This window comes from Zymoseptoria tritici, chromosome 1 (assembly GCF_000219625.1).
Source record: "Zymoseptoria tritici IPO323 chromosome 1, whole genome shotgun sequence".
Lineage (NCBI taxonomy): Eukaryota > Fungi > Ascomycota > Dothideomycetes > Mycosphaerellales > Mycosphaerellaceae > Zymoseptoria > Zymoseptoria tritici.
This window is the reverse complement of record NC_018218.1, coordinates 1725782-1750104: the sequence shown is the minus strand read 5'-3', so window position 1 is coordinate 1750104 and position 24323 is coordinate 1725782. Positions and strand designations below refer to the sequence as shown.

Below are 24323 nucleotides of genomic sequence, written 5' to 3'. Positions count from 1 at the left end.
AACAGCTCGAAAGGGCTCCCAAAACTCCACGCTAGCTTTACAATCACAAGACAAGGCGACCGGGCTGGTCCTCCAATACCAGCTTCATCTTCTCTAGGTACTCGGTCGCACGGCTCTCCTCTCCGTTCCTGGCTACCACAGAGAAGATGTTCTCCCTCGGCGAGATGCCCGGCATAACAGGGGCAGGAGCTCGTTTGGGCGCCTTGGGCTTGGGTACAAGGAGATCAATAATGTCCGACTTCTTAGCTGAGCGCGGAGCTGCTGTGATGGAAGAAGGACTTGACAGGCCGGTGATGTTGGGAAAGTAGTTGCCTCGACTGCTGGTTGCGACCTTGTCCAAGCCTAGCACGGCGTTGAAGAGGTCATCGGCGGTCGCTTTGTGGGTCTTGCTGAATGGCAGGTTATCGTTCGCGAGCTCTGAAGCACGAGCGATGAACGTTGAGAGTGGCAGGAAAATCCCAAGAGTATCCTGCACGCGCTTTTGTGTTGCAATGACGGAAGATAGGCTGATAGGTATGGCGATCTCGGTCTCTCGAGGTAACTCGGGCTCGGTTTTCTGCTCTGCCTGCTTGTTCTCAGGCTTAGCCTCCGCCTTCTTGGCCAGTTGAATGTTCGATAGATCCAGATGTGAGAGCTTGTCCAATCGTGCGGATATGCTTGCTGGGTAGCTCTTTTGGACCTGGCCGAGATATGCCAGAACATCACCTTTTAGCAATCGTCCTTGAGGGCCACTGGCAGGGATCTGATTGGCGTCTTCGGCGGAAAGACCATTGACATGTAATAGATGCTCCACCGAAGGGTATAGTGGATACGTCTGCTTTCGTGCGGCTCCTCCTTGCTTCTGCAATTCGGAGCTCTTGGAAGCCTCCTTTGACTCGGAAGACTTCTCTGGCTTGGGAGCACTTTCACGCTTGTTCTCTTCCTTCGCTGCAGATTTCTCCTCTTTCTTCGCTGACTTTTCCTCTTTCGCAGGCTTCGAGTCCTCTGCCGGCAGCTCCAATGTGCTAATGTCGTCCTCTGGGTCGGCCAGAATTCCTATCCGTTCGCCCACCTGAATTGCCTTTGACCCGTCACCCTTGACGATCTTCACCAGCTTCCCATCATCCTGTGCTTCCACATCCATCGTTGCCTTATCCGTTTCGATCTCCAGAATAACGTCGCCCGCAGAGAAGGAGTCCCCTTCCTTTACTCTCCAGCTGGCAATGCTGCCTTCGGTCATGGTGGGTGAGAGAGCGGGCATAGTGTAGTTTGTTGCGGCACAGTTGCAAGCAGATGCTTGAAAGCCTGGCATTGCCATCAGTATTTGACGTTGAATGGTCGCATCGAGCTCCATGCAATTTACCTCTACGAGAAACGTATCTCGGCGCATATCTGCTGGCAAGGCGGGCAGAAAGCCGCGCTGAGTTGGCGACTCCGGCCATCACCTGTTCGAATCGTTCTGCGAAGTTGGCGCTGTTTCTTCAGGTGTGCAACACTGCTCCACGCAGCATTGCAAGTGTCGAAGAAAAGGTGGGAGGTCGTTGAGACGAGGTCCAAACCGAAGCTCTTGCCAAGGCCGCAGTGAAACCGATAACTTTTCGTCGACGAAACGCATCTACACATTACCATCGACATGCATCGGATCCGGCAATCATGACAGCGGCGAAGTGAGAAAGAATATATACACAATCAAGAAAACACAATGGCGAACATTGGTGCGATGTTTCTGCGCCTTCCATCGAGCTTGCGACAGCATCTTGTCTTCCAGGAACCGGCCCGACTTGGACAACTGCTTCATCAAATATCCAGGCGATCTTTCAAGTCCACCGCCAAGCTTGACAGAGCAAAGGCTCCCAGTAGCACCTCCAGACAGGTTCCGCAGAGTTCACGATCACAACCTCAACGGCTACCTCCAGCAAGGCAATATCCCAGGCCAGCAGCACCAGCACGACCACGTCCCGAATCGCAACCTCTCAAGGCGGACCGAAGAATCTTACTGTATACAGCGCCAAACCATGGAGCATTCTTTGCCTCGTCTTTCATCATTGGAGGTGCCTTCGTTGGTGGAGCGTATCTCTACGCCCAGACAGTGCTCAAGGAATCAGCGCCCGATGGCAGCAAGCAGCCGTGGTACATGAAAACATTGGGAGGCATTTCCGTTCTCTCCGTGGCTGGTTTCGGGACGATATTCCTACTGGCACCTCAAAAGATGATCAAATCAATTGCCGTGGTCTCGAAGGAGGCCAGCATTGCTAGTGCCGTGGCGCCCTCCAGTGGGCTTCCTCGCACTCTGCGAATCGAGGTCAAGCGGACCCTGCCGTTCGTCAAACCAGATGTCATGGAAGCGAACGTCGCCGATGTTGCGTTGAACCGGGACGTGCCCGATGTGCTCAGAAATCTCAATTTCATGAGCGTGTCGAAAGAAAACGCCATGCTGTGGACCGAGGACTACTTCGCCGGAAGGTTCAAACCGGATCCGACCCCCAAAGGTGTCTTGGGCAGCCTTAAAGCGATCTGGCCGGCGACCAAGCGCGAAGTTCGGCGAATGTTCTTGAGAGACCAAATGGCTCGTGTGCAAGTCGAGAGACATGGTATTTTCAAACTTGATCTTCGAAAGTGCTGCATGCTGGATGAAGGACGTGCATTGAGCGCTGTCCTTGGGGATAGGGTCATGGCGGATATGAGCTTCATTACGCGGTTGGCGGCAGCAATCAGATCGTGAACAATGTATAGACTACGAAGTGTATACCTACCGAGACCTTGTATTGTCACGCAGGCATAATAATGTATACTGCAAATTGTCTGGTCTTGTTTAATGTGATCGTACTGCAACCCGGCTTTACCCGTGTGATGATTCGCCGACTCTCCGGAAGTTTGACTTCAATCATTTGACTGTTTGACGACGATCAATGATGAACTGAATGTCGCAGCACACCTCCCTCAATGCTCCTCCGCCTGCCACTGACGGCAGTGCAGGTCTCCTGGAACGGCACCTCGATATGTCATCGATGCGCGAGCCGGCTCGCTCGTTTGAACGCATCTCAAAAACGCCCATTCTCTCGCGCGATACGGACCAGGCAGATCGCCGCATTGAAAGATGAGGAGGTGGACAGGAGATTCTTCTGGGCCAATGCATTCCATGGACAAAGATTAGCGAAATCAGGAACGCTTTCGAAAGTCGCATTAGCAAGAGACGGAGTCAGAGACGCAACTCAATCTGCCACGGCAGACTCGCACGGGAGCGCACCGCCCACAATCGAGGAGCTACCACATCGCCGACGGAAGCGATTAAAAGAGGCTGCAAGTGTTTTGGATGCGGCAGGAGATGTTCCTTTACCACCAGATGCATCATCATCGCTATCACATGACGCAGCGGCCGCACCGGAGAAGTCTTTACGGCGATTATTCTCCACCTACCTGGCCTTGACGAAACCACGCCTGGCTTTTCTTATCGTCCTCACAACCACGGCATCATACTCGATCTATCCGGTCCCAGCTCTACTGAGCACTTCCGTTACCGATGCGCCTTCTCTCAGTACCCTCACCCTGCTATTCCTCACGACCGGCACATTCGCATGTATTGCGTCTGCGAATACCTTGAATATGCTTTTCGAGCCACAACACGATGCGAAGATGAGTCGGACAAAGAATAGGCCACTGGTAAGAGGACTGGTCAGCAAGCGAGCAGCTTTGGTGTTCGCCATTGCAACGGGCATGGTTGGGTCTGGGCTGCTATGGTACGGAGTCAATCCTACGACATCGATACTGGGCGCCGGAAACATCGCTCTCTACGCGTTTGCCTACACATTCTCGAAACGAATACATCCCGTCAACACGTGGATTGGGGCTATCGTTGGAGCCATTCCTCCGCTCATGGGATGGTGTGCGGCTGCCAGTCAGTACAGCACCAAGAATGCGATGCAAGCGTCCTCGACCAGTGTATGGGAAGAGGCACAGGAGCTGCTGTTCACAGAGCAGGCAATCGGAGGATGGTTGATTGCAGGACTGCTGTTCGCGTGGCAATTTCCGCACTTCTTCGCCTTGTCGTACGGAGTCCGGAAGGAGTACGCTGGCGCGGGTTACAAGATGTTGACGTCTACGAACATGCCCATGGCATGTCGAGTGTCGCTGAGGTATAGTCTGGTCATGTTCCCAATCTGCGCAGGATTGAGCTACTATGAGCTCACGGACAGGGCGTTTGTCGTGACGAGCGGTGTTGCGAATGCGTGGATGCTGCGGGAAGCGATCAGGATGTGGAGGCTGAACGGCGAGAAGGGTTCCGCGAGGGCATTGTTCTGGGCGAGTGTCTGGCAGTTGCCAATCGTGCTGGTATTAGCCATGGTGCAGAAGAAGGGGTTATGGGATCGCATATGGGCTGGGATTTATGGCCATCCAGAGCTCGAGGAGGACTGGGAGGAAGAGGAACTGTAAGATAGATACAGGATCAAGGTCGTGATCGAATGTACAGATTCAGCGGCCATGAGCAGCATAGGTCAGGACGATTATCCGCGTGCACATCTCCTGGTGACTTTTTGTGTGAATGTCGTACCTTGTGCAAGCATGCTCATGCAGAGGCATGGCATGGTTGTTGTATCCGATAGAACTCCCAAGCCACTGCTATCTAAGGGGATCTGCGAACTGCTTGCTTACGTGGGCCCTGGTCTGGACCTCAGCTCTCCTTGTCATGGCTGCGACTCATCGCATGAACGCGTTCCCCGAACAGCAACATCCCTGCCTGACGACTGAACGTACGCCTTGATTTGTCTTTGTCTGTCAGTCTGCTCTCGATCATTCCGGTCTCGCGATAGAACTGCGCCGCGGTGCAAAAAGCGACCCTCCGCGTGATGTAGACACTGACGAGTATAGCTCGAAACCGACCCAGCTTCTTGGCCCCATTCGGTTCTGCCTTTCAGCTGTCTGTTCTGCATATACAACCACCACCTCCATCCTGACGCATCGACAACGACGAACGACTTCCCCCAGTTTCACTCCGACTTCACCTCCCGCCGCTGACACGCTCCGCCGTCACTGCCTCCGCACTGTCTCCTCCTCCCCGCAGCTTCTCCACACCCCACTACCGCAGGCGCGAGTCTGTCCCCGCCGACGCAATCGCTGCTGCTTCTATGCGACATCGATAGCGACTCCTCCCCGACGCGCACCGCCTTGGAATTCCTGGAGAGACTGTGCCATCCTCCTCGATACTTCGACAATCGCATCGACGCTCATCTCCATCATCACAACCGCTACGGTCGCATTTTTACCACATCAAGGCCACACCGAACCACGTCACGTCGCAGCGTAGCCTCCGGCATCGCATCAAGAGGGGATCGCCAGCATGGGTAACCAGCCCTCCAAAGAGAAGGATGGAAAGGGATCACAATCGTCCAGTGGACCCAGCCTCGACTCCTACCCTTCCTTCAGCAAGTCCGATACAAAAGAGTCATCTCGCTCATTTCGCACAGCTCTTCGCACAAAGATACCCGGCAAAAGCTCTACAGACAGCCCGCGAGGATCTTCAAGCAATCTTCCAGGAGACGCCTCTTCGACAAGTGTAGACAAGGTCGATTCACAATCCATCAAGTCTGCGACTAGCGGTCGATCATCGCAGAGGCAAACACGAGGCTCCGCATCCTTCTCTGAGACGCCTCGTCGCGGTAGCCTCGCGGAGGAGGACGATGCTCAGCCACCACCTTCGCCGACCATGTCCTCCAGCGTTGGCGCTGGTCACAGCGACCTGACAGAAGCTCAACGCAATGGCGAGATAGATGCAGTCTCGGACGCGCCGCCGCAAGGCAATATTCACCAAACGCACACCAAGGAGCCGACGGAATCTATTCTGGTTAAGAAGCCAGCTCCCACAGGCCAAGGCGCCGCTGCAGTGCTTGCCATTGCTGAAGCACCCGAAGTACGATCCAACTCCACTCCCGGTAACATGGAAATAGGTGCTCTGAAAACCGCCGATCTGGATGACATGATCAAGCGTCTCGTGGATGCTGGTTATGCCGGGAAAGTCACCAAGACCGTGTGCCTCAAAAATGCCGAAATTACCGCCATCTGCAATGCTGCTCGGGAGTTGTTCTTGTCACAGCCGGCACTGCTGGAGCTCTCGCCGCCAGTGAAGATTGTTGGCGACGTGCATGGCCAGTACACCGACTTGATTCGCATGTTCGAGATGTGTGGCTTCCCTCCAAATAGCAACTACCTGTTCCTCGGCGACTACGTTGATCGTGGCAAGCAGAGCTTGGAGACGATTCTGCTGCTGTTGTGCTACAAATTGCGATTCCCCGAGAACTTCTTCCTCCTTCGCGGCAACCACGAGTGCGCCAACGTCACGCGTGTCTATGGCTTTTACGACGAATGCAAGCGAAGGTGCAATGTCAAGGTCTGGAAGACGTTCGTTGATACCTTCAACACGTTGCCCATTGCCGCCATTGTGGCCGGGAAAATCTTCTGCGTTCACGGCGGTCTTTCGCCCTCGCTCTCTCACATGGACGACATCCGCAACATTGCGCGACCGACGGATGTGCCAGACTACGGCTTGCTCAACGATCTGCTTTGGTCCGATCCAGCGGATATGGAAGCAGACTGGGAGGCGAACGAAAGAGGTGTCAGCTATTGCTTCGGAAAGAAGGTCATCATGGAATTTCTGCAAAAGCACGACTTCGACCTCGTTTGCCGTGCGCATATGGTTGTTGAAGATGGTTACGAATTCTTCCAGGAGAGAATTCTGGTCACTGTTTTCTCTGCTCCCAATGTGAGTATTCGATGCATGTCAGACCGTTGACCAACGATTGTGAGACTAATCTCATCACAGTACTGTGGCGAATTTGATAATTGGGGCGCCGTGATGAGCGTTTCTGGCGAGTTGCTGTGTTCTTTCGAGCTGCTGAAACCGCTGGACTCCAGTGCTTTGAAGAGCCACATCAAAAAAGGACGAAACAAACGACAGAGCATGCTGAACAGCCCGGTGAGTTACCTCTTCATTGCCAGATGATAAGGAAGCTTCACATGCTAACACCTCTCATGTCTAGCCCGCCAGCCAGTTCCCTCAGAGTTACTAAATTGCTTCGTACAACGACAAGCGTTTTCGAAATTCCACAGGGCTCTGCTCTCCGTCCCAAGGGTCACGATTTGCGTCCACAACCATCATGTTCGAAAGGACTAGACCGCCTGAGGGAGATGCAGCCGGGACGGCCTCAGCTGGTCCGGCGGACACGATGACGGCAGGCAGAAGACGCCACTTTCTGATATCCTTTGTGACTGGATTCACTACAATACTTGGTCACTCACTCCTTTCTTCGTCTGGCGCTTGCAGGAGTCAAGGCGCATTGCGGAACAGGACCCATACACAAGTCGTACCGGACGCGAAATGTATTCTTCTGGCGAAAGGTGTTTCAGCATTTGCTTTCGCTCTCTGCTCTGGTCAAGGGAGTCGGATGTGTTGAGACAAACATATTCTTGACGGGAAAATGGGCGGCAACACGCCGCATGTACGATTGATGGGAGGGCGCCGTGGCGCTGAATGTATAGATGATCGAACGGACAGGCAAGCATCATTCTCGGCGTAGGTCTACCAAGGTACACAGGTCGGCTGACTTGACAGCAGTCTTCATATTGTTTATGAAGCGTAGCGACGTGTTGAGGGGCCTGGGTAGGCGACCGTCCGGTGTGGCGCCCGCTCCTATCGTGGCTGCTTCTCTGCTTCTGCTTTCAATACTGCGTTACTCTTCGCTCTCTGCTGTGCGCTTGCGATCTCGCTTTCGAGCAGACGCGGAAGGAGACGACAATCGCTGCTCGCCAAGGGCTGTTATAAACGTCATTCTCTTTACCCTTGTTCCAGTTACAGATTCACGATCCGCTCGAACGTTGTTACTTTCTTTCTTCTCTCGCTGCTAAAGATCGAAGACAGGCTACCATGAACAGGGGATGCTGCATCTGCCGGAGCACGAGACAACACGTCCAGTTTCACGTGCTTCACTCAGATTTCTGGCTGTCGGGGTCCGTTCTGCTGTGCATGTTGGACGGCATGGCGACTAGTGGCACATGTGTTTGCTGTTCTGTCTCATGCAACGGCTTCCATATGCTCTGTTTCTTGCTACTTCTAAACATCAGCAAAGCTTCCCGATCGTTTCGGCCACAGCAAGAACAACAGCCCAAAAAACTCGCAGACCACCGACTACATCAGAGAAGGACACTCTCAGGAGCGCGATCAAAAAGGTGCTTGTACTTGCAATATCGGTCGCACAAAACGATTACAGATCTCGAAACGGTCTCCATCGAACACGGTCCCGCCGAGCGTCGACGACGATTACCGTGCTACGATACTCTGCATCGAACCCAGTCAATATGGCTCAGCGAGGTGTACTGCAGGGCATGCGACTCCACAGGGTCGTCGTCATTGCTGCAATCGTCCTCATCGCCATCTTCGCCTTCTACCACCACCACTCATTCTCGGCATCGGAGCTCGACCTCGCCAACATTCACCAACGTCCCAGTGACCATGCATCAGACGAGATCAGCACGACCACCAGCGTCCACGCCTGGTCCGATCAAAGCGATGATCTTGAGCGCAGACGTCTAGACCTCGACTCCAACTTCACTTCCGTTCCACCCATCTTCAACAAGACGCCCTTGGATGTTGAAAACGAGAAGAAGAAAGGCGAGACGCTCCTCTGCTATCTGGACGACCCCCTTCTAGCCGGTCCTCTTGCTGTTTCGCGATGGACCGACTACGCTTCCATGGAGGAATGGGGCTGGCAGGGACATGAGACTAGCCAACGCTGGGCATACATGTCCTTCGCGTCCGACATTGTACGTTGGAGTTATCGAGTAGATGACGGCATGAAAGTAAACGCTAACACTTGATTCAGGTACCAGGTCTGGGTGTGCCAGAACTGCTCCTTCCAGCGGCGAATGTCGAATGGTACCATTGGCACGAGCGTGTCATCGATGGCACGACCTATCCCGTATGATATGCCGCTCGCAGGCCGTTGAGATGAGCGCAATACTATGTACTGACGACCTTGAACAGATCACCAACGGGCAGTACATCAATGTCTACTGGCCAGACTATGGCATTCTGATGGCCAACGACAACGCTGGTCCTGCGTATCAGGTCGAGAAAGCTCGCGGCAGCCAGATCCCGTGGGAAGACGAGAAGTTAGTACTGTGCTCCAACGGCATTCTGATTGCTTTTCGTAGACGTTCAAGGCTAACCAATTCACCTCGCTAGCGGCCATCCTCTTCCCCTCCCTGAACTTCGTCAGTGGTCCGACGTCAATTATCTCACCTGGAAGCATCTCACTAACGAGGTCCAACGCCGCGGTCTGAAATGGATCTTCCAACGCGGCATCATCAACAAAGACACGCAAGCAGCAATCGAGAAGATCACCGCATACCACAACGTAGGCGACAAAGCACCCGAATGGCCAGGCCTTGATCTGACGCCCGGCTCGTTTGGTTTCGAGATGATTCTGGCGAGTCCGAATCTGCGAGGCGTGATGTGGTTGTTGATTCAGCATCAGGCGGACTTGGGCAAGAAGAAGATTCTGAGGGTGAGGATGTGGAGGGCCGGGAGGGGCATGTATGCGCCCAATCTGGTCGTGGAGCTTGGAGATGCTAGTGGAGATGATGTTGAAGATGCGATTGGAGTGTGGGGAGGGACTTAGCAGGTATGAAGTCGAACGGCTAGTGAGGAGCGCTGCAGTGGTGAGCGCGTGCGTTTGGAGCTTTTGAAAATTACCCCAAAAAGTCGAATTGGACTGATGATTTGGTTCATATGCACCATGCGAGCTTTCGTAGGCGCCACCACAGGCTGCGGCTGTTCTGAGAACGACTCGGCGTGTTCCAACGACCTTAGCGGCACACCGTTGCAAAAGAGTCTCCTTTACCAAGCGTACTCGCCTGTCGCATGCACAAACTTTCCGTGGTCTCCATCCCTGTCTCCACGCAGCAGAGCCACGATAGGAGCAGCGCCCTCACTCGTCGGCTTCGCTCCGTTTGCGCTGACATTCATCGAGCTCAAGTTGGAGACTGTGAAGCCCGGGCAATACGCAAAGATTTTGAAGCCGTCGTCGCGGTACTCCCGGCATTGACTGTATGGATGGACTCTCGTCAACAAAGCCCCCAGTGATGGCGCATGCACTTCGAGTTGGACTTACCAAGCTGTGATCATGTTCAACGCGGCTTTGCTCGCGCGATACTGGGGATACTGCAGGTCGTAGCTTCTTGACTTGGGATCCATCTTTTGCGTGATGGAACCCACACCTGAGCTGACGTTCACGATGCGAGGTGTCCCGCTGGACTTCTTGAGCAATGGAGCGAAATTTTCGCCCATCAACTGGACGCCGATGACGTTTGTCTGGTAGCAGATGGCCATTTGTTTGGAAAGTGGTAGACCTTCAACTTGGGAGATCGCAGCATTGTTGACGAGACCATCGATTCTGAAAGTGGGCGATCAGTTGATGTGTCTCAAAGAAACAGACAGAGATTGCTTCTCACCTGCCGTGCTTCTCCTCAACCTGCTTGGCCGCATTCTCAATGGACTGTTCGTCTGAAACATCCAACTTCAAGAGCTCGACGGTGCCAGCAAGCTTCCTGGACTCGAGATCCTTCACAGCAGCACTACCTTTCTCGATCGAGCGGGCGCCAAGAAGGACGTGGTTGTTGGACGCTGCCATGAGCTGTGATACAACCTCGAACCCGATGCCTCCGTTGCCTGCAGCCCGTCAGCTCAGCTCAGGCATCGCATATGTCAGTGGAACATACCGCCCGTGACAAGAGTGATCGTCTTCTTTGCCATGTTTTGAGCTGCCATCTTCAGTTGTCTTCGTGGTCGGTATCGTTGATGGATTCTGTCAAGGCTGAGGTGTCATGGTCAAGGTACTTATGCCTCCCAGAGACCGCAGCCAACTGCTGAATCGCACACGCTTGTAGTTGCGCGCGGAGTTACGTTCACGGAGTTAGGACGAAACGATTGGGATACTCCTTCAGGAATGAGCACCTCGCTAGCGTAAAGCTAAACCACGATAAAGCCGACCGTATGTGAAGAGACAAAGCTCACGGCCAGGTTTCCATAGGCCCGGAGATTGGTAAGTCGTCGGATGCCACCGTTACACAGCACACGCTTAACACCTGATTAATGATCATCTCGTCAGGACCTCGACCTCGTGAAACATGCAGGCATCTCAATGTCCCATTTTCATTATCATTTCGTCGATTCATCATCAGCGTTGGAATCCGTCTTATGAACCCACGACAATCCGTTGAGCAAGCTCAACATCATCCATTCATTCAGACCTCAAAGCTCGACCACGACCTTCTTCGCGCTGACACCCGCCTTGAGCGCGTCGAGACCCTTCTGTACGTTCTCCAGACCCTTACCAACAACCTGGGCCTCCGGAACAGCCCTCAACTTTCCCTGCTCAAGCGCTGGCGTGATGTAGTCCTTCCACACTGGATGAGTGACTGCATTGACGCCAAACACATTGGCAATCTTGACGTTCTCGGGCACACCCTCCTTTGGTCCACCGAGGGTCAGGGCGAGTTTTCCTCCTCCCAGCTTCTCCGTGATGGGAAGGACGTGCTTGAAAGAGTCGTTGGTCGAAATGGCGTCGTAGGTACCGAGGTATTCGCCGCCCACCGACTTGACTGCTTTGACGACATCTTCGACCACAGATGAGGTTTTGTAATCGAGGACTTCGCTGGCACCGAGTGACTTGACAAAGTCGATGTTGTGCTTGCTTGCAACGGAGACGACTTTGACGCCGGAAGCGACAGCGAGCTGAATTGTCAAGGCACCAACGGAAGAAGAACCGCCCCAGACCAGGAGAGTCTTGCCGGAAGAGGAGGGATTCAACGATGGGTAGGGCAATCCGAAGAAGCCCTTCTCCGCTTCGGCGTAGAGACCAACCGCGGCGGTATCGATGGCCAAGGGGAGGACGGAACCTTGGCTGTATGAGATGGAGGACGGGAGAATGGCCACGGTGGCGGCGGGGATAGTAGAGTACAGCTGGAAAGCGGAGCCTTTGATCTCGCCGGTCGCGAGAGAGATGGAATGTCTGAGAGCATGGTCAGACCTATGGTCAAAGCGACACGATGGCGACTTGAATGTGAACATACGCAATGACTCGGTCTCCTTTCTTGAAGGCAGTCACGTTGGAGCCAATCTCGTAGACCTCGCCGGCCACATCGCATCCCACTACGGTCGGCCAGTTCTGGATGAACATACCAGAGTCCTGGATCTTCCAATCGACAGGGTTGATGGCTAAGGAATGGTTCTGAATTACGACGTCGTCAGCACCTGGCGAGGTGTAAGCTATTTCAGCGACCTTGTTGATGTCAGCTTCATCGATACAGCTGGAGGTCTATAAGGGGTGATGTTCACCCGCAACTTCTGGTCTTTGCCATCGAGCCATGCTGCTTGATTGCTTGGCATTTTGTTTGACGTGATTGAATTATTTGTCGAAGTGAAAGGGTCTGACTTGGGGAGTGCAGAGCTGATGAGTGAGATGGTTGCGAAGATGTATAGGAAGATGAAAGCACGAGGACTGAAGTATTTAATCAATGGCGAGCTTCTTTCTCATCCTTTCGCGACTTCCATGGTGCTTAGATAATCCTCCTTCTTGATTACAAATGCGCCGAGCGGAATCCACTTACCTTAGGTGACTGAGGTGGGGATTGCAAATGCATTTCGCTAAGGTAGGGACAGTGATGACATTTGGAAACAGCACGACGGGAGATCGAAGGATTGACCATCTTCACAGTTTCGATGCGAGAAGGAGTGTCGACCTCGAGGGATGATCATCAGTGAGTGGGAGAAAGAACGATAGGAAGGCGGCAGAACTTTTTCACGAGCCAAATTATTCCAAAAGCCATCCTTCCTATCGTCCGGACATGGCTCCGCTGCTCTGAACATCACCGGTTCACTGAACCGTCCTCGAATGCTGGATATATTGTGCGAAATGGACAACGGATGCCGTAACGTCGTGCAGGCCGCGACGGAAGCGGTCCGTCTTGCTGACTTGCTCATGCATCACGCACTCCACGAGTCCTTCAATAACGCCGGGTCCCGTTTCGAGGACCTCGCCCTCAGCAGCTGGACCACGTCGTAACTCGCCTTCGCATCTCCAAGTACACAATGAACTTCTATCTCGATGACAGCTTCCCATGTAAAGCTTACAACCCGGACTGCGGCCACGGGTAATAATTTTGACATCAGCATCCTCGTCCATCGGGAGGGGTCATTATCAGGACCAAATTCTCGTGATGATTACTTCATCACTAGCCAAAGTTCTCTTCATGCCAATGGTCTACTTAAACGTCGTTGGTTTGACCATCGGATGTCTCAAGTAGCTTTAGGCCCTCCTCCTCGGATTTGCCGAATCTCTGGTCATCGATTCCTGCCCTCTCCGACCGCCCACACTCTCCTGGTTGGAGAGCCCGGATGAAGAGGCTCAACATTCTTATGCAGACCGACCAATCTAAGTTTTTTGTTACTCAGACGCTCGTCGCAAGCATCGCCGAGCTACCCGTATTGATCTCTGAGATATCCGGCCGATGCTCCCCCCTCTTGTTGGGCATGGGTACGTCTCGCCTGTCGTTGCTGGCCGTTGCCGGTGACAATTTGCGGACAGCCTGCAGAGCGCCGTATCTTTCCATGACTGAAATGTGCGATGGAATCTTGTCAGCATTTACCTAGAAAGCTTACGAGCTGGTGTGGATATTTTCAGAACGGGAGTGTGACGCAAGGAGACTTATGTGCTGGTACGGCTGTTTTGAGAACGGAGTTGTGCCGGAAGAAAACTTATGTGCTAGTATGGATGTACTGTCGCAGGGAGTCTCCGACATCAGACACCTCGTCGTGTGTGGTAGACTTCGCATGGCTCTGAAAGTCTGGCTGCGAGCCAGCACGACATCGCCCGTCTGATGAGATCGAAAGCGCCTGGGGTTGTAGATCCGTGGACATGTTTGATTACTCAGCTGGACAGCCGCCTAAACTTTCATGCGGCTCAACATTTCAAGCCTCCCTCTTCATCATGCGTCCCGCGAACATCACACCACCTGCCACCTGAACATCAGACCTACCACACGCAATGGCCTTTCCGCCGTCTGATGCGAGCGCACAAGTCTTAGTGGATGCGACATCTTCACCCAACTCCATGCCACTTCTGGGCGTGGCCAAAAATCAACCAACGGTCGCGTGGCAGTGCAGATCGGATCCTTCATCTTAGTGGCCTGACCAAGACTTTACTCCCCTTGGCAATGCCAACACTCGTCTCAATCCGTTCAGCTCGTCTGGAAGGCCGCGGACCGCGGTCAGGCGTAACGCACGCACTGAGAGTGTACACCGACACCATCCGGGTCAGCTTGCCACAATGGAATTTCGCTAGCTAGCAAAGGCGAGCGCCGGTTCCGATGCACAATTGTGCGTGAGCACAGCTACTGGACGTAGGGACGGCCGGCTCCCGCGACATTCGCTTCACGTTGAGACCGTGCTAGGCTCACAGTATGCTCCAACGCGGTGCGTGCTAGCACTAGTGCAACTGTGTGCCTGTCGCGACCCTAGACGTGTTCTACACGGAAGACCAGCCGGGCTCTTTACCTACAAGGTCGTACGTACCTTGTAAGTCGACATGCCTCGCCTGGCGATGCATCTGAAGCACAGATGCCTCGTATGGTTATTAGTCCAATCAACCAACACGGCAGTTGATCCCCGCCAAACGCAGCGATCGCCAATACCCCATATCATGTGTCACCCACATGGCAAAATCTGGATCCGCCCCAGTGCCCAGCTCCTGCGCAGCTTGGCACGACAGGGTATCCCCAGTTTTGCGCTTGGACTTTGCGGGCAAGCGAGTCCGTTCCCCATATTTCACCCCAAGCTCGTCTCGTTGCCAATGTTGCCTGCAATGCAGCCAAGATGGCGCCGTGGCCACAGTTGGACTGTCGTCCGAGGCCAAAACCTCGCCGAGCATTAACGGCGACCGCATGTGATGTGGCATGTAAGTACAAGAGGCGACATTCCGCTCTCCTTTCCTTCGCTCGTCTCGGTTGTCTTCTTTCCTCACGCACAGCTCTAACCGCAGTGCACTTCACCATGGGTCTCTTTTCCTCCAACAGCGCCGAGAAGGTGGGCGGCACCACTGCCCATGTCGAACAACACAGGGATCACTCGCCCAACTCCGACCTCAAGACGACATCTAGCGATGACAACGAAATGCAAACCGAGTTCTCGCCCGCCGAGCAGAAGAAGATCCTCCGCCGAATCGACAAACGTCTGATTATTACGGTCGGAGCCATGTACATGGTCTCGCTCATGGACAGAACGAACTTGTCCAACGCTTCAATCGCCGGTATGCGACAAGAACTCGGCATGATCAAATCGGCGGCCACTCCAAACGGTAACCCAATGGCATACGTACGCATCGGTTCTCTCTTCAGACACATATCCTCCATTGTACTGACAAACGGCAGTCCATCGTTACTCTGGTCTTTTTCACTACCTATGTCTTCTTTCAACCTCCCGCGACCGTCCTCACCAAGAAGATTGGTCCACGAAACTTTCTGGCTACCATCTGCTTCCTATGGGGATGCACTATGATCGCGATGGGCTTTGTAAAGACGTGGCAGCAACTCGCAGCACTGAGGGTGATTTTGGGCATATTTGAGGCAGGCTTCTTCCCTGGCTGCGTCTACTTGCTCAGCACTTGGTACTGCCGGTACGAGATGGGACGACGCAATGCGTTCTTCTACCTCATTGGCATGCTTGCCTCCGCGTTTTCTGGTATTTTGGCATTTGGACTAATGCAGATGGATGGCCTTGGAGGCTACCAGGGCTGGAGCTGGATTGTGAGTTGCTCCAGCGATATGCTTTGCTTGCATAGCACTGACTCATGCCGTACAGTTCATCATCGAAGGAATCATCACCGTCATCATCGCCATTGTCGGATACATCTTCCTCGTGCCCTTCCCGGACGACAACCCCGAGAAATGCTGGGGCTTCCTGAACGAGCGCGAAGTCGCGTTTGTCATCGCCAGAGTCAACGCTGATCGTGGCGATGCACAAGCCGAGCCCTTCAACCTGGTCAAGTTCTTGAAGCCTGCCGCGGACCTGAAAATCTGGGGCTTCGCAATCATGTTCGCATGCAACACGACGCAAAGTTATGCACTTGCCTTCTTCTTGGTATGTTACCAGCTTCTGGCCTAAGGCTGCAACGCATCCGAGACTTTGCTAACGTTTCCGCCCGCTTAGCCTATTATTCTCGTTGTCGGCATGGGCTTCGAAGTCGGTGCGGCTCAGTGCTTGGTAGCACCACCATATGCCTTCGCTGCTATCGTTATGCTTATCACTGCAACCATCGCGGACAAGTACAAGATCAGAGGTAAGCTTGAAAATCGCATCAGTGCTTCGGCATATTTGAGACCATAGCCTGGGTTTCACTATCGGCTGCTTTTTTAATGCTTTGAGCTAATTCGCGTCACCCACTTCTGTAGGACCATTGATCATCTTCAACGCCACTTGTGCGATCATCGGCCTGGCACTCATGGGTTGGGTAGAAACGGTCGGAGTTCGCTGTAAGTAGCGCTTTGTGAGGTCATTTAACTCATCGGATGTACTGACGTTCCATCAGACTTCGGCGTCTTCCTGGTCTGCTCGGGAGCCAACGCCAACATCCCACAAGTCATGTCATACCAAGGGAACAACATTCGCGGCCAGTGGAAGCGCGCATTCTGCAGTGCTACGCTGGTCGGCTTTGGTGGAATCGGTGGTATTGCTGGATCGCTTGTGTTCCGTACTCAGGATGCCCCAGGATACATCCCAGGTGTAAGTCGTCCTTCCTGCAACACGAGCTGTGATCGTCACTCCGGCCGTCTGAAACGCTCAGCTACCGTTGTCGTACAAAACCGTATGCGAGTACTACGAAACTGACCTTGGACTTGTAGCTCTGGGCATGTATTGTCGCTTCTCTGCTCATGATCACGACATGCTGTTGTTTGAACACCTACTTCTACTTTGCCAACAAGAAGCAAGCACGGGGAGGATTCGCAATCGAAGGCGCCGACGTAAGTACTTTGACATGTCTTCTCTCTGCCGTTGCTAACGATAACTCAACAGGACGGCTTCCGCTACACTTACTGAACGACTCGCTGTGCCAGGCAGAATGTTTTATGAATCAATGTGTATATAGCTTAGTCTGAGTGCACGCTTCGAGGTGTGAACATGTACAGAAAGAGACTATTGCAACACCTGAACACCTACTGCACCTTCCCAACGATCCAGGAATGAGCCTTCGTGATCGTGTCTTTTGCGGGAAATGTGTCGAGCTGCACCAGTCGTAGACCACTCAAGTTATGCGCGAGTTATGCAAGATGTGCAAGGGTTTGTGCCGAAAGATCCCTCGGTACATTCCCCTCATGTCTCGACGCAACAATGTCGACCAATTCATACAATCAACATTGCGCAACTTGACGCCGAACAGACCTACAAACAACATGGCGCACCCAATCAAACCTCCAGGCCGTCTCGGCGACCCGAACATGTCTCTCGCCACCGATCCCAGAACCAACATCAATCTAGCCAAAGCCCTCAAACCACTACGCATGGACATCAATGTCCCAGAGAACAGGATCACGCCCGCCACGGCCAGCATGGCACAGATCAAGAAGATGATGGCAAAAGTCAACGCCATGGAAGAACAGACCGCCGACCTGATGCCGAGAGATCTGCCCGGTGATAAGACCCGGCCGGAAGTCGACTGTAAGACGGTCACGATCAAAGGTGTCGATGGGAATGACGTGAATCTCTATGTGTATCGTCGAGCGGACTCTGGGAATGCCAAACTGCCTTGTGTGGTCTATATCCACGGCGGAGGTTCGTCAATTCGGCAATTCGCTCGGTCCGAAACCATCTACTAACATTGTCTCCAGGCATGGTGCATGGTCAAACTCTCAGCGCCGGTCGTAAGTGAACCTAAGGACAGAAGTCCTGTAGCCTTTCGAGATTGTCTTTCAGGCTCTATTAGCAGGCCTCACTTTGCCCCTATGATCACGCCTTTTGCATCCGAGCGATCGCTAATCCTTCCGCCGTTCTGTTTTAGATGTACACTGGTGTAAAGGCATTGCCATCGCCGGATCAGTCTGCATTGCCATCGACTTTCGCAACGCCTTTCTTCCTAGCTCGGACGGCGGTATCCACCACCCGTTCCCAGCCGGTCTGAACGACTGTGCTTCCGGCGTACAACATATCGCCTCACACAAGTCCGAGCTCGGAATCTCTTCCCTAGTTCTACAAGGAGAAAGTGGCGGTGCCAACCTCGCCATCGCCACAACGTTGAAAGCCAAGCGAGACGGCTGGATGAAGGCAATCGACGGCGTGTACGCTTGCGTGCCGTACATCAGCGGCATCTGGCACCGACCTCAAGATCAGCTGTTGAAGGAACTCCCAAGTCTTATTGAGAACAATGGCTATTTCTTGCAGGTGACGAGTATGGCACTTATGGCGAAGTTCTACACACCGGACGACAAGGACTTGACGAATCCGCTGGCGTGGCCGTATCATGCTACGGTGGACGAGCTGAAGGGTCTGCCTCCGTTCGTGCTGGTCATGGATGAATTGGATCCGCTGAGGGACGAGGGCATTGCATTTGGGAGGAAGTTGGTGCAGGCCGGCGTCGGCGTGACGAGTAGTGTGAATTTGGGTGTGATTCATGCGACCAGCCTGATCTTTCGACAAGCGCTCCCGGAGCTGCACTTTGGAACGATCAGTAACATTGTCGCTTTTGCGCAGAGCTGGTAAGTCGATAATGCGGGCTGAAGAAGAAACGCCGCGGCTGACTTGTGCAAATAGTCGCGAGGACTCGGATACTCCTATTCGGGCAAAGTTATCATAAGCAACAGCACGAAGACAGGGGACCGTCATGAGAAAGAATACAATACGTCCCGAGGCAGTTGACGATGACTCTGTGTTCATCGCCCTCAAGCTTGGGCGAATGTCGATAGTACATGAATTGTACAGCTCCGCGCCACCCCTTAGAAGGCCAAGAGCGGACGGCGACCTGGGTTCTACTTGCCCATGACAGCATCTCGACTGACGCTGTACAGAGGCATGATATCCGTCCAAAGCCTATTAGAAGTTTGTTAGCACAAGACATCCTACAGAGAACAGTCGGGAAACCCACTTGAACTGATGCACACCCTGTCCCACCAAGGGCTCCAGACCAGGCACCGTCTTCCACCCTCTACTGCTGACCAACTCCACAAGAGGTGTGACCGCCGGCTTGTATGCCATCTCGAGCAAGACCTTGCTATTGTCGTTCTCCATCTTGAACACCGATCTCAAGATTGCCTCCAACCCAGCGTCAATGGGCAAGTCGCCCGGAATGGTACCGACAGCGACCACTGGCTGTTTGTTATTCGGAATGGCTTTGACTTCATCCTCGCTGCTCAGTAGCTGGATATTGTAGTCTTGAGCAAAGCTCTGGGTCAGTGTTGCGAGCTTCGTCTTGTTCCTGCCGACAAGGTATATCGGACTGTACCCCATGTTCTTGAGAGCGTAAATTGCTGCACGCGCTGTGCCACCACCACCGACAACCATGCCGGCTTGTTGCACTCCGTGGCCAGGTACTTTGGAGCCGGCATTACGAAGAGAGAGAATGATGCCCTGCCAGTCGGTGTTGTGCCCTGTCAGAATGGTCTTGCCAGTAGCAGTGTCCAACGAAGGCACGACTGTGTTGACTGCGCCAATCGTCTTTGCAGCAGAGTCGACAACATCGAGCAGTGGCATAACGTCCAGCTTCAGTGGAATTGTCACGCTTGCGCCGCCGAAGTCGGGTGCACGAATGATGTCCACGAGGTCGGCAGCCCGATCGGTTTCGTGGATACCATAAGCATGCGGTAGTCCTGTGAGTTGAAATAGGGCGTTGTGCAAAGCTGGACTCCTGCTATGCTGCACCGGCTTCCCAAAGATGCAGAACTTCTTAGGCTCAATGTAGGACATTAAGCCAAGAACTCGACGAATGTCTGCGGCTGGAAGCTGGCCAGGTGCGGCCTTGGCCAGCATCGCGGGATGCGAGACGGGAGTCATGAAGCCATTGAACACACGGCTGCTCTTTCCAGCTTCGGCCATGTTGATTGCGATGACAGGTGTGTCCGGATGTGCCTTGGCGACCCATTTCTTGAAGATCTTCAGGTCATCGTTGTCATCGGTTGTTTTGGCAACGCCAACGAGCTTCACAATATCACCGTACGAAAGGGCACTGGCGAACAGAGGCTTCCAGTCGGCTGCACCATTGGCCCAAGATAGTGTGGCCTTCGGATCGTGATGAGAGGCGATGATGATGCACATCTTGCGGTGATTGAGCACGTACTCCTTCACTTCAGGAGGCGAAGTGAGTTCAAGATCAACAAAGTCGAAGCCCATGCGCAGACCTTCTCGGTAAAGGGCCACGGCGCGTTCCACATCGCCGTCAGGGAAACGACCTCCTTGAGATACAGATCGAAGGGTGAAGATCAATGGCAGTCGTGATGATGCGCGGAGAAGTGAGACCTGGTCTTTGAGGAACTCGGGCCTGGGAAGCCCATCGGACGCTGCTGGGTCTACCAGAAGATCAACACGAAGCTCAATGGCGTCCGATCCCATAGTGACTTCTGGCAGGAGAGGAAGCACGCTTTGGATAGTTGGAGCGGTCAGCGCGACGAAGAAGGAGTGCTCCTTCGCTTGAATGTGGCTCATTGCTCCAGACCTGCCAGTCATGGTGTGAAGGAAACGTGAGAAGTCATCCAGTGGGCTGGTCCATCCGGCAATCGCAGCAGACTCGTCCACTGGCTGTGAGTGGTAGTGGAGATTACTACATGCTTCGAACCAAGGCTTACGTCGGAGAAAGACGCCCATCATGTCTTCCACATAGGCCGGCCGGGTCTTGTCGATTTGCAGGTAGTCGATGATGGAGTTGATGTCACGCGTCACATAAAGCACCATGCCATCCTGAAAGGTGTCAACGGATTCTGCATGCGCACAGGGGGCGGCACGTACACGTACCTTTTGCCATTCCTTCAGAAGCTCTCGTGCTTCGGGCGTCTCAACTATACCACCTCCTGTGGCGATGATGTGTCCGTTCGGCTTCTCTTTCATCAAGCTCCGGAGAAGCTTGAACTCACGTTGACGGAATCCGGCCCAATCATTGTCCTTTAACATTTCTGGTATACTCATGCCTTCGCGAGCCTCGAGTTCGGTGTCCATATCCAAGAAAGGCCAGCCAAGAATCTTCGATGCCCAACCACCGGTGGTAGTCTTGCCTGCTCCCCGCATACCGATGATGAAGATGGACTTCTTGACCTCGCGGTCCGGAACATGGCCGTTGATACCTTTAGCAAGGGTGTGCTGCGAACCTTGGGGCTCAACGCCCTCCAGTTCCACGCCGAAGACTTGCTTCATCTGATCCCACCAACCGGGCCAAGTCTTGCCCGTACATTCTCTCTCCATGATCAGAGTATCACGAGGTGCAATCGTGGCCAGTACAGCAAAACTCATGGCAACGCGATGATCGTCATAGCAATGAATACCTTCACTGGCAGGCTGAAGATCTGAACCACGGCCATCGATTTCGATCCCATCATCGAGCTCTCGACACGTCACACCAAACTTGGCAAGTTCGTCATGCATAGCTTTGATACGATTGCACTCTTTTTGCCTCTGATTTGCGATGCCAGTGATCTTTGTTGTGGCACCCGCCTTGTTTGGCTTCGCGACCGCGGCTAGAACAGAGGCTGTGAGGAAAGCATCCGTCATGGGCTCCATGTCGACATGAAACAATGGCTGGAGCTCTCCGATTGGTGGTCCGGTTACTGTTGTGCTGGTTTTGGTCTGCACCACCTCACAGCCCATCGGCCTCAGGACGTCCACGGCAAAACGCGCATCGCCTTGCAATGATGCAGAGCCGATGTTGGGGACCGTACACTTCGTACCAGTGATCGCAGCAACAGCGAGAGGGTACGTGGCACTGCTAGCATCGCTTTCGACCTCGTACTCCGTCGGGTTCTGGTATTGCTGCTTGGGCACATGGTACACATTTGCTTCGGTTTTGCTTCGAGTGACCTGTACGCCAAAGTCGGCCATCATGGCAATCGTCATGTCAATGTATGGCTGGCTGATGACCTTGTCACCAACGAGACGCAGCGTGACTGGCTTCTTGGCATACGGCGCGCACATCAGGATTGAGGAGACGTATTGAGATGACACCTTTGCCGTTAGCTCAATGTCGCCTCCTTCAAAGCCGCCTGCCGCGGCGATGCGCAGTGGTAAGCTCTGGCTTCCAGCTTTGCCCAAATACTCAATGTCAACACCGTTCGACCGCAATGCGTCGACAAGAGGTCCCTGCGGGCGCTCTTGCATGCGGGCATTGCCTGTCAAGACCGTGTGAGATGCAGACGAGCTTCCACGCGCGAGAGTGACAGCAGTTGTGAGGAATCGCGATGCCGTGCCTGCATTCCCGATGTAGATCTCCTCGGGCGAGGCTTTCAGGGCACCGCCGTTACCATTCAGGACCAGTACGCGACCCTCGTCTTCCCAGCTGTATGTAGCGCCACCGAGTTTGGCGATTGCTGTGAGCATGAACTGGGTATCGTCAGAGTGCAGTAAATTGCTGATCTTGCACTTTCCAGCGCCCAATGCTGCGAGCAAAAGGACGCGATTGGAGATGCTTTTGCTGCCAGGGGGCTTGCAGGATGCATTCAGAGCCTTTGGCACTCCCGGCTTGACGGAGATGGCCGGGCACAGCACGATACGAATGTCCTTGTCGTCGACCTTGGTCGCCTGTGGCTCGTAACATCGACCTATAGCAGACAGCAAGACGATCTTCTTCTTCGAGCCCGCGTTCTTCTTGTCCACAGCCATGCGCCTCAGGAGCTCGTCTGCAGGGCATTGCTTGTCTGTCCACTTAGTGATGAGCTTGTCGTCGATGGCAGTCGGCAGGCCATAGCTTGCGATGCACTTTGTAAGCCTGGCCACGGCACCCGGAGGTAAGACACCCAGATAGCGTGCCAGCTCGGCTTCCTTGACCATGCCGACTGCGACCGATTCTCCGTGGAGAATCTCAGGCGTCCAAATTGCCTCGTACGCATGTCCAATCGAGTGTCCAAAGTTTAGAAGATTCCGCAGTCCACCTTCTCTCTCATCGCTGCTCACAACTTCTGCTTTGACTCTCGCGCTGCCCAGCACGATTCTCTTGAATACATCCTCGATGCCTGCGAAACGTCCCTTGCCGACCGGCTTGTCTAACGCTGCCATGATAGCATCCGCGCCCTCCTCCAGCCGCTCAAACTCTTTCTCGTCCCAAATCGCCGCTGTCTTGACCACCTCTGCCATGCCATTGCACACCTGTCGCTTGTTCAAGGTCTCCAGGAACGCAAGATCAATGTAGATCCTCTCGGGCTGCCAGAAGCTGCCGATCAAATTCTTGCCCAGTGGTGTATCGATTGCAGTCTTTCCACCAATGCTGCTGTCCACCATAGCCAGCAAGGATGTAGGAATCTGTACAAATCGTACTCCGCGCATGTATGTTGCTGCGACAAAGCCGAGCAAGTCACCCATGACACCACCTCCGAGCGCCAGAATGACCGTGTCTCTTGTACATCCTTGCTCCAAAAGCCAATCTTCTATGTCCGCTTTTGTTTGCCGACTCTTTGATGTCTCGCCAGGCGCAATGCGGTCGTAAATGAGGAGTCGAGCATCTGCCTCTGTTTTGCCTTGCCTCGTGCGCTCTGCTTCGAAGCTGCTCCGGAATGCTGAGACGTACTCTAGCTGGGCAAGATTCGTGTCGCAGACGAGTATGTAAGTGGAGCTGACAATGTTCGTCAGAAGGTCGTTGGTGGCATAGTGCGGCCAGAGGCCGTAGTCGACGATGATGCTCTCGTTGCCCAGGATTGGGACTTTTGTTGCCGTGGACGAGCCATTGGTGGCCGCCATGATCGAAGGTGTATGGACGTAGCAGTTCTTTTCGGAGGGCGATGTCAGTCGCTGGACTTTCTTGGTGGCCTGTCGAGCTGATCAAAAGCTCTGGAAGGGATGAACACTGCCAACCCGGCGAGATTCAGCTGAAACGAGCGTAAGTTGACAACGTGCCGGAGTCGTAGCTTTGCATATGATCTTGTTCAACGACAAATTCATTCAAGCAATTGGTTTGAGTTCCAATGCCGGCTCGTCAAAGTCTAGAGCACGGTGCGCACTACATACATCGGAGTCATCGGCGAAACCAAAAATTTATGCGGGGATGGTATGCAGGTCGATTGTGCGGTGTCGGCGCTTGAATGTTGGAAAATGCTTCACGAGCTCGAGAGTTCACACATGT

The 24323-nt window shown here is 53.7% G+C and overlaps 9 protein-coding genes across 9 annotated transcripts; 5 read left to right on the top strand and 4 right to left on the bottom strand.

The window, feature by feature from the left end:
* Nucleotides 1-43: 43 nt before the first annotated feature.
* On the bottom strand, nt 44-1291 carry MYCGRDRAFT_34965 (uncharacterized protein; the record flags this gene model as incomplete). The annotated part of the gene is made up of 1 exon (XM_003856036.1): nt 44-1291. The coding sequence occupies one exon, from the start codon at nt 1289-1291 to the stop codon at nt 44-46; it is 1248 nt and encodes a 415-aa protein (XP_003856084.1).
* Nucleotides 1273-4410, top strand: MYCGRDRAFT_65527 (uncharacterized protein; the record flags this gene model as incomplete). The annotated part of the gene is made up of 2 exons (XM_003857514.1): nt 1273-1495; nt 3179-4410. 2 exons carry the CDS (start codon nt 1273-1275, stop codon nt 4408-4410), a joined length of 1455 nt encoding a protein of 484 aa, XP_003857562.1.
* Nucleotides 4411-4788: 378 nt separating this feature from the next.
* MgPPZ1 (MgPPZ1,protein phosphatase 2A-like protein) lies at nt 4789-7382 on the top strand (the record flags this gene model as incomplete). Its single annotated transcript, XM_003857515.1, has 3 exons — nt 4789-6733; nt 6794-6946; nt 7011-7382. The coding sequence occupies 3 exons, from the start codon at nt 5315-5317 to the stop codon at nt 7038-7040; spliced, it is 1602 nt and encodes a 533-aa protein (XP_003857563.1).
* Nucleotides 7383-8325: 943 nt separating this feature from the next.
* MYCGRDRAFT_89049 (uncharacterized protein) lies at nt 8326-9647 on the top strand (the record flags this gene model as incomplete). Its single annotated transcript, XM_003857516.1, has 4 exons — nt 8326-8790; nt 8850-8945; nt 9011-9142; nt 9246-9647. The coding sequence occupies 4 exons, from the start codon at nt 8326-8328 to the stop codon at nt 9645-9647; spliced, it is 1095 nt and encodes a 364-aa protein (XP_003857564.1).
* A 218-nt stretch (nt 9648-9865) lies between these two features.
* On the bottom strand, nt 9866-10787 carry MYCGRDRAFT_98317 (uncharacterized protein; the record flags this gene model as incomplete). Its single annotated transcript, XM_003856035.1, has 4 exons — nt 9866-10073; nt 10140-10421; nt 10480-10696; nt 10747-10787. The coding sequence occupies 4 exons, from the start codon at nt 10778-10780 to the stop codon at nt 9866-9868; spliced, it is 741 nt and encodes a 246-aa protein (XP_003856083.1).
* Nucleotides 10788-11158: 371 nt separating this feature from the next.
* MYCGRDRAFT_52468 (uncharacterized protein) lies at nt 11159-12511 on the bottom strand (the record flags this gene model as incomplete). The annotated part of the gene is made up of 3 exons (XM_003856034.1): nt 11159-12038; nt 12100-12308; nt 12365-12511. The coding sequence occupies 3 exons, from the start codon at nt 12413-12415 to the stop codon at nt 11279-11281; spliced, it is 1020 nt and encodes a 339-aa protein (XP_003856082.1).
* A 2388-nt stretch (nt 12512-14899) lies between these two features.
* Nucleotides 14900-17119, top strand: MYCGRDRAFT_106991 (uncharacterized protein; the record flags this gene model as incomplete). Its single annotated transcript, XM_003857517.1, has 9 exons — nt 14900-14981; nt 15054-15397; nt 15454-15828; nt 15884-16162; nt 16232-16361; nt 16474-16554; nt 16611-16804; nt 16924-17043; nt 17096-17119. 9 exons carry the CDS (start codon nt 14900-14902, stop codon nt 17117-17119), a joined length of 1629 nt encoding a protein of 542 aa, XP_003857565.1.
* Nucleotides 17120-17452: 333 nt separating this feature from the next.
* MYCGRDRAFT_106990 (uncharacterized protein) lies at nt 17453-18869 on the top strand (the record flags this gene model as incomplete). Its single annotated transcript, XM_003857518.1, has 4 exons — nt 17453-17851; nt 17908-17940; nt 18117-18771; nt 18827-18869. The coding sequence occupies 4 exons, from the start codon at nt 17473-17475 to the stop codon at nt 18867-18869; spliced, it is 1110 nt and encodes a 369-aa protein (XP_003857566.1).
* Nucleotides 18870-18895: 26 nt separating this feature from the next.
* Nucleotides 18896-23941, bottom strand: ARO1 (AROM pentafunctional protein, ARO1; the record flags this gene model as incomplete). Its single annotated transcript, XM_003856033.1, has 3 exons — nt 18896-19102; nt 19143-20962; nt 21011-23941. 3 exons carry the CDS (start codon nt 23939-23941, stop codon nt 19042-19044), a joined length of 4812 nt encoding a protein of 1603 aa, XP_003856081.1.
* Nucleotides 23942-24323: the final 382 nt, after the last annotated feature.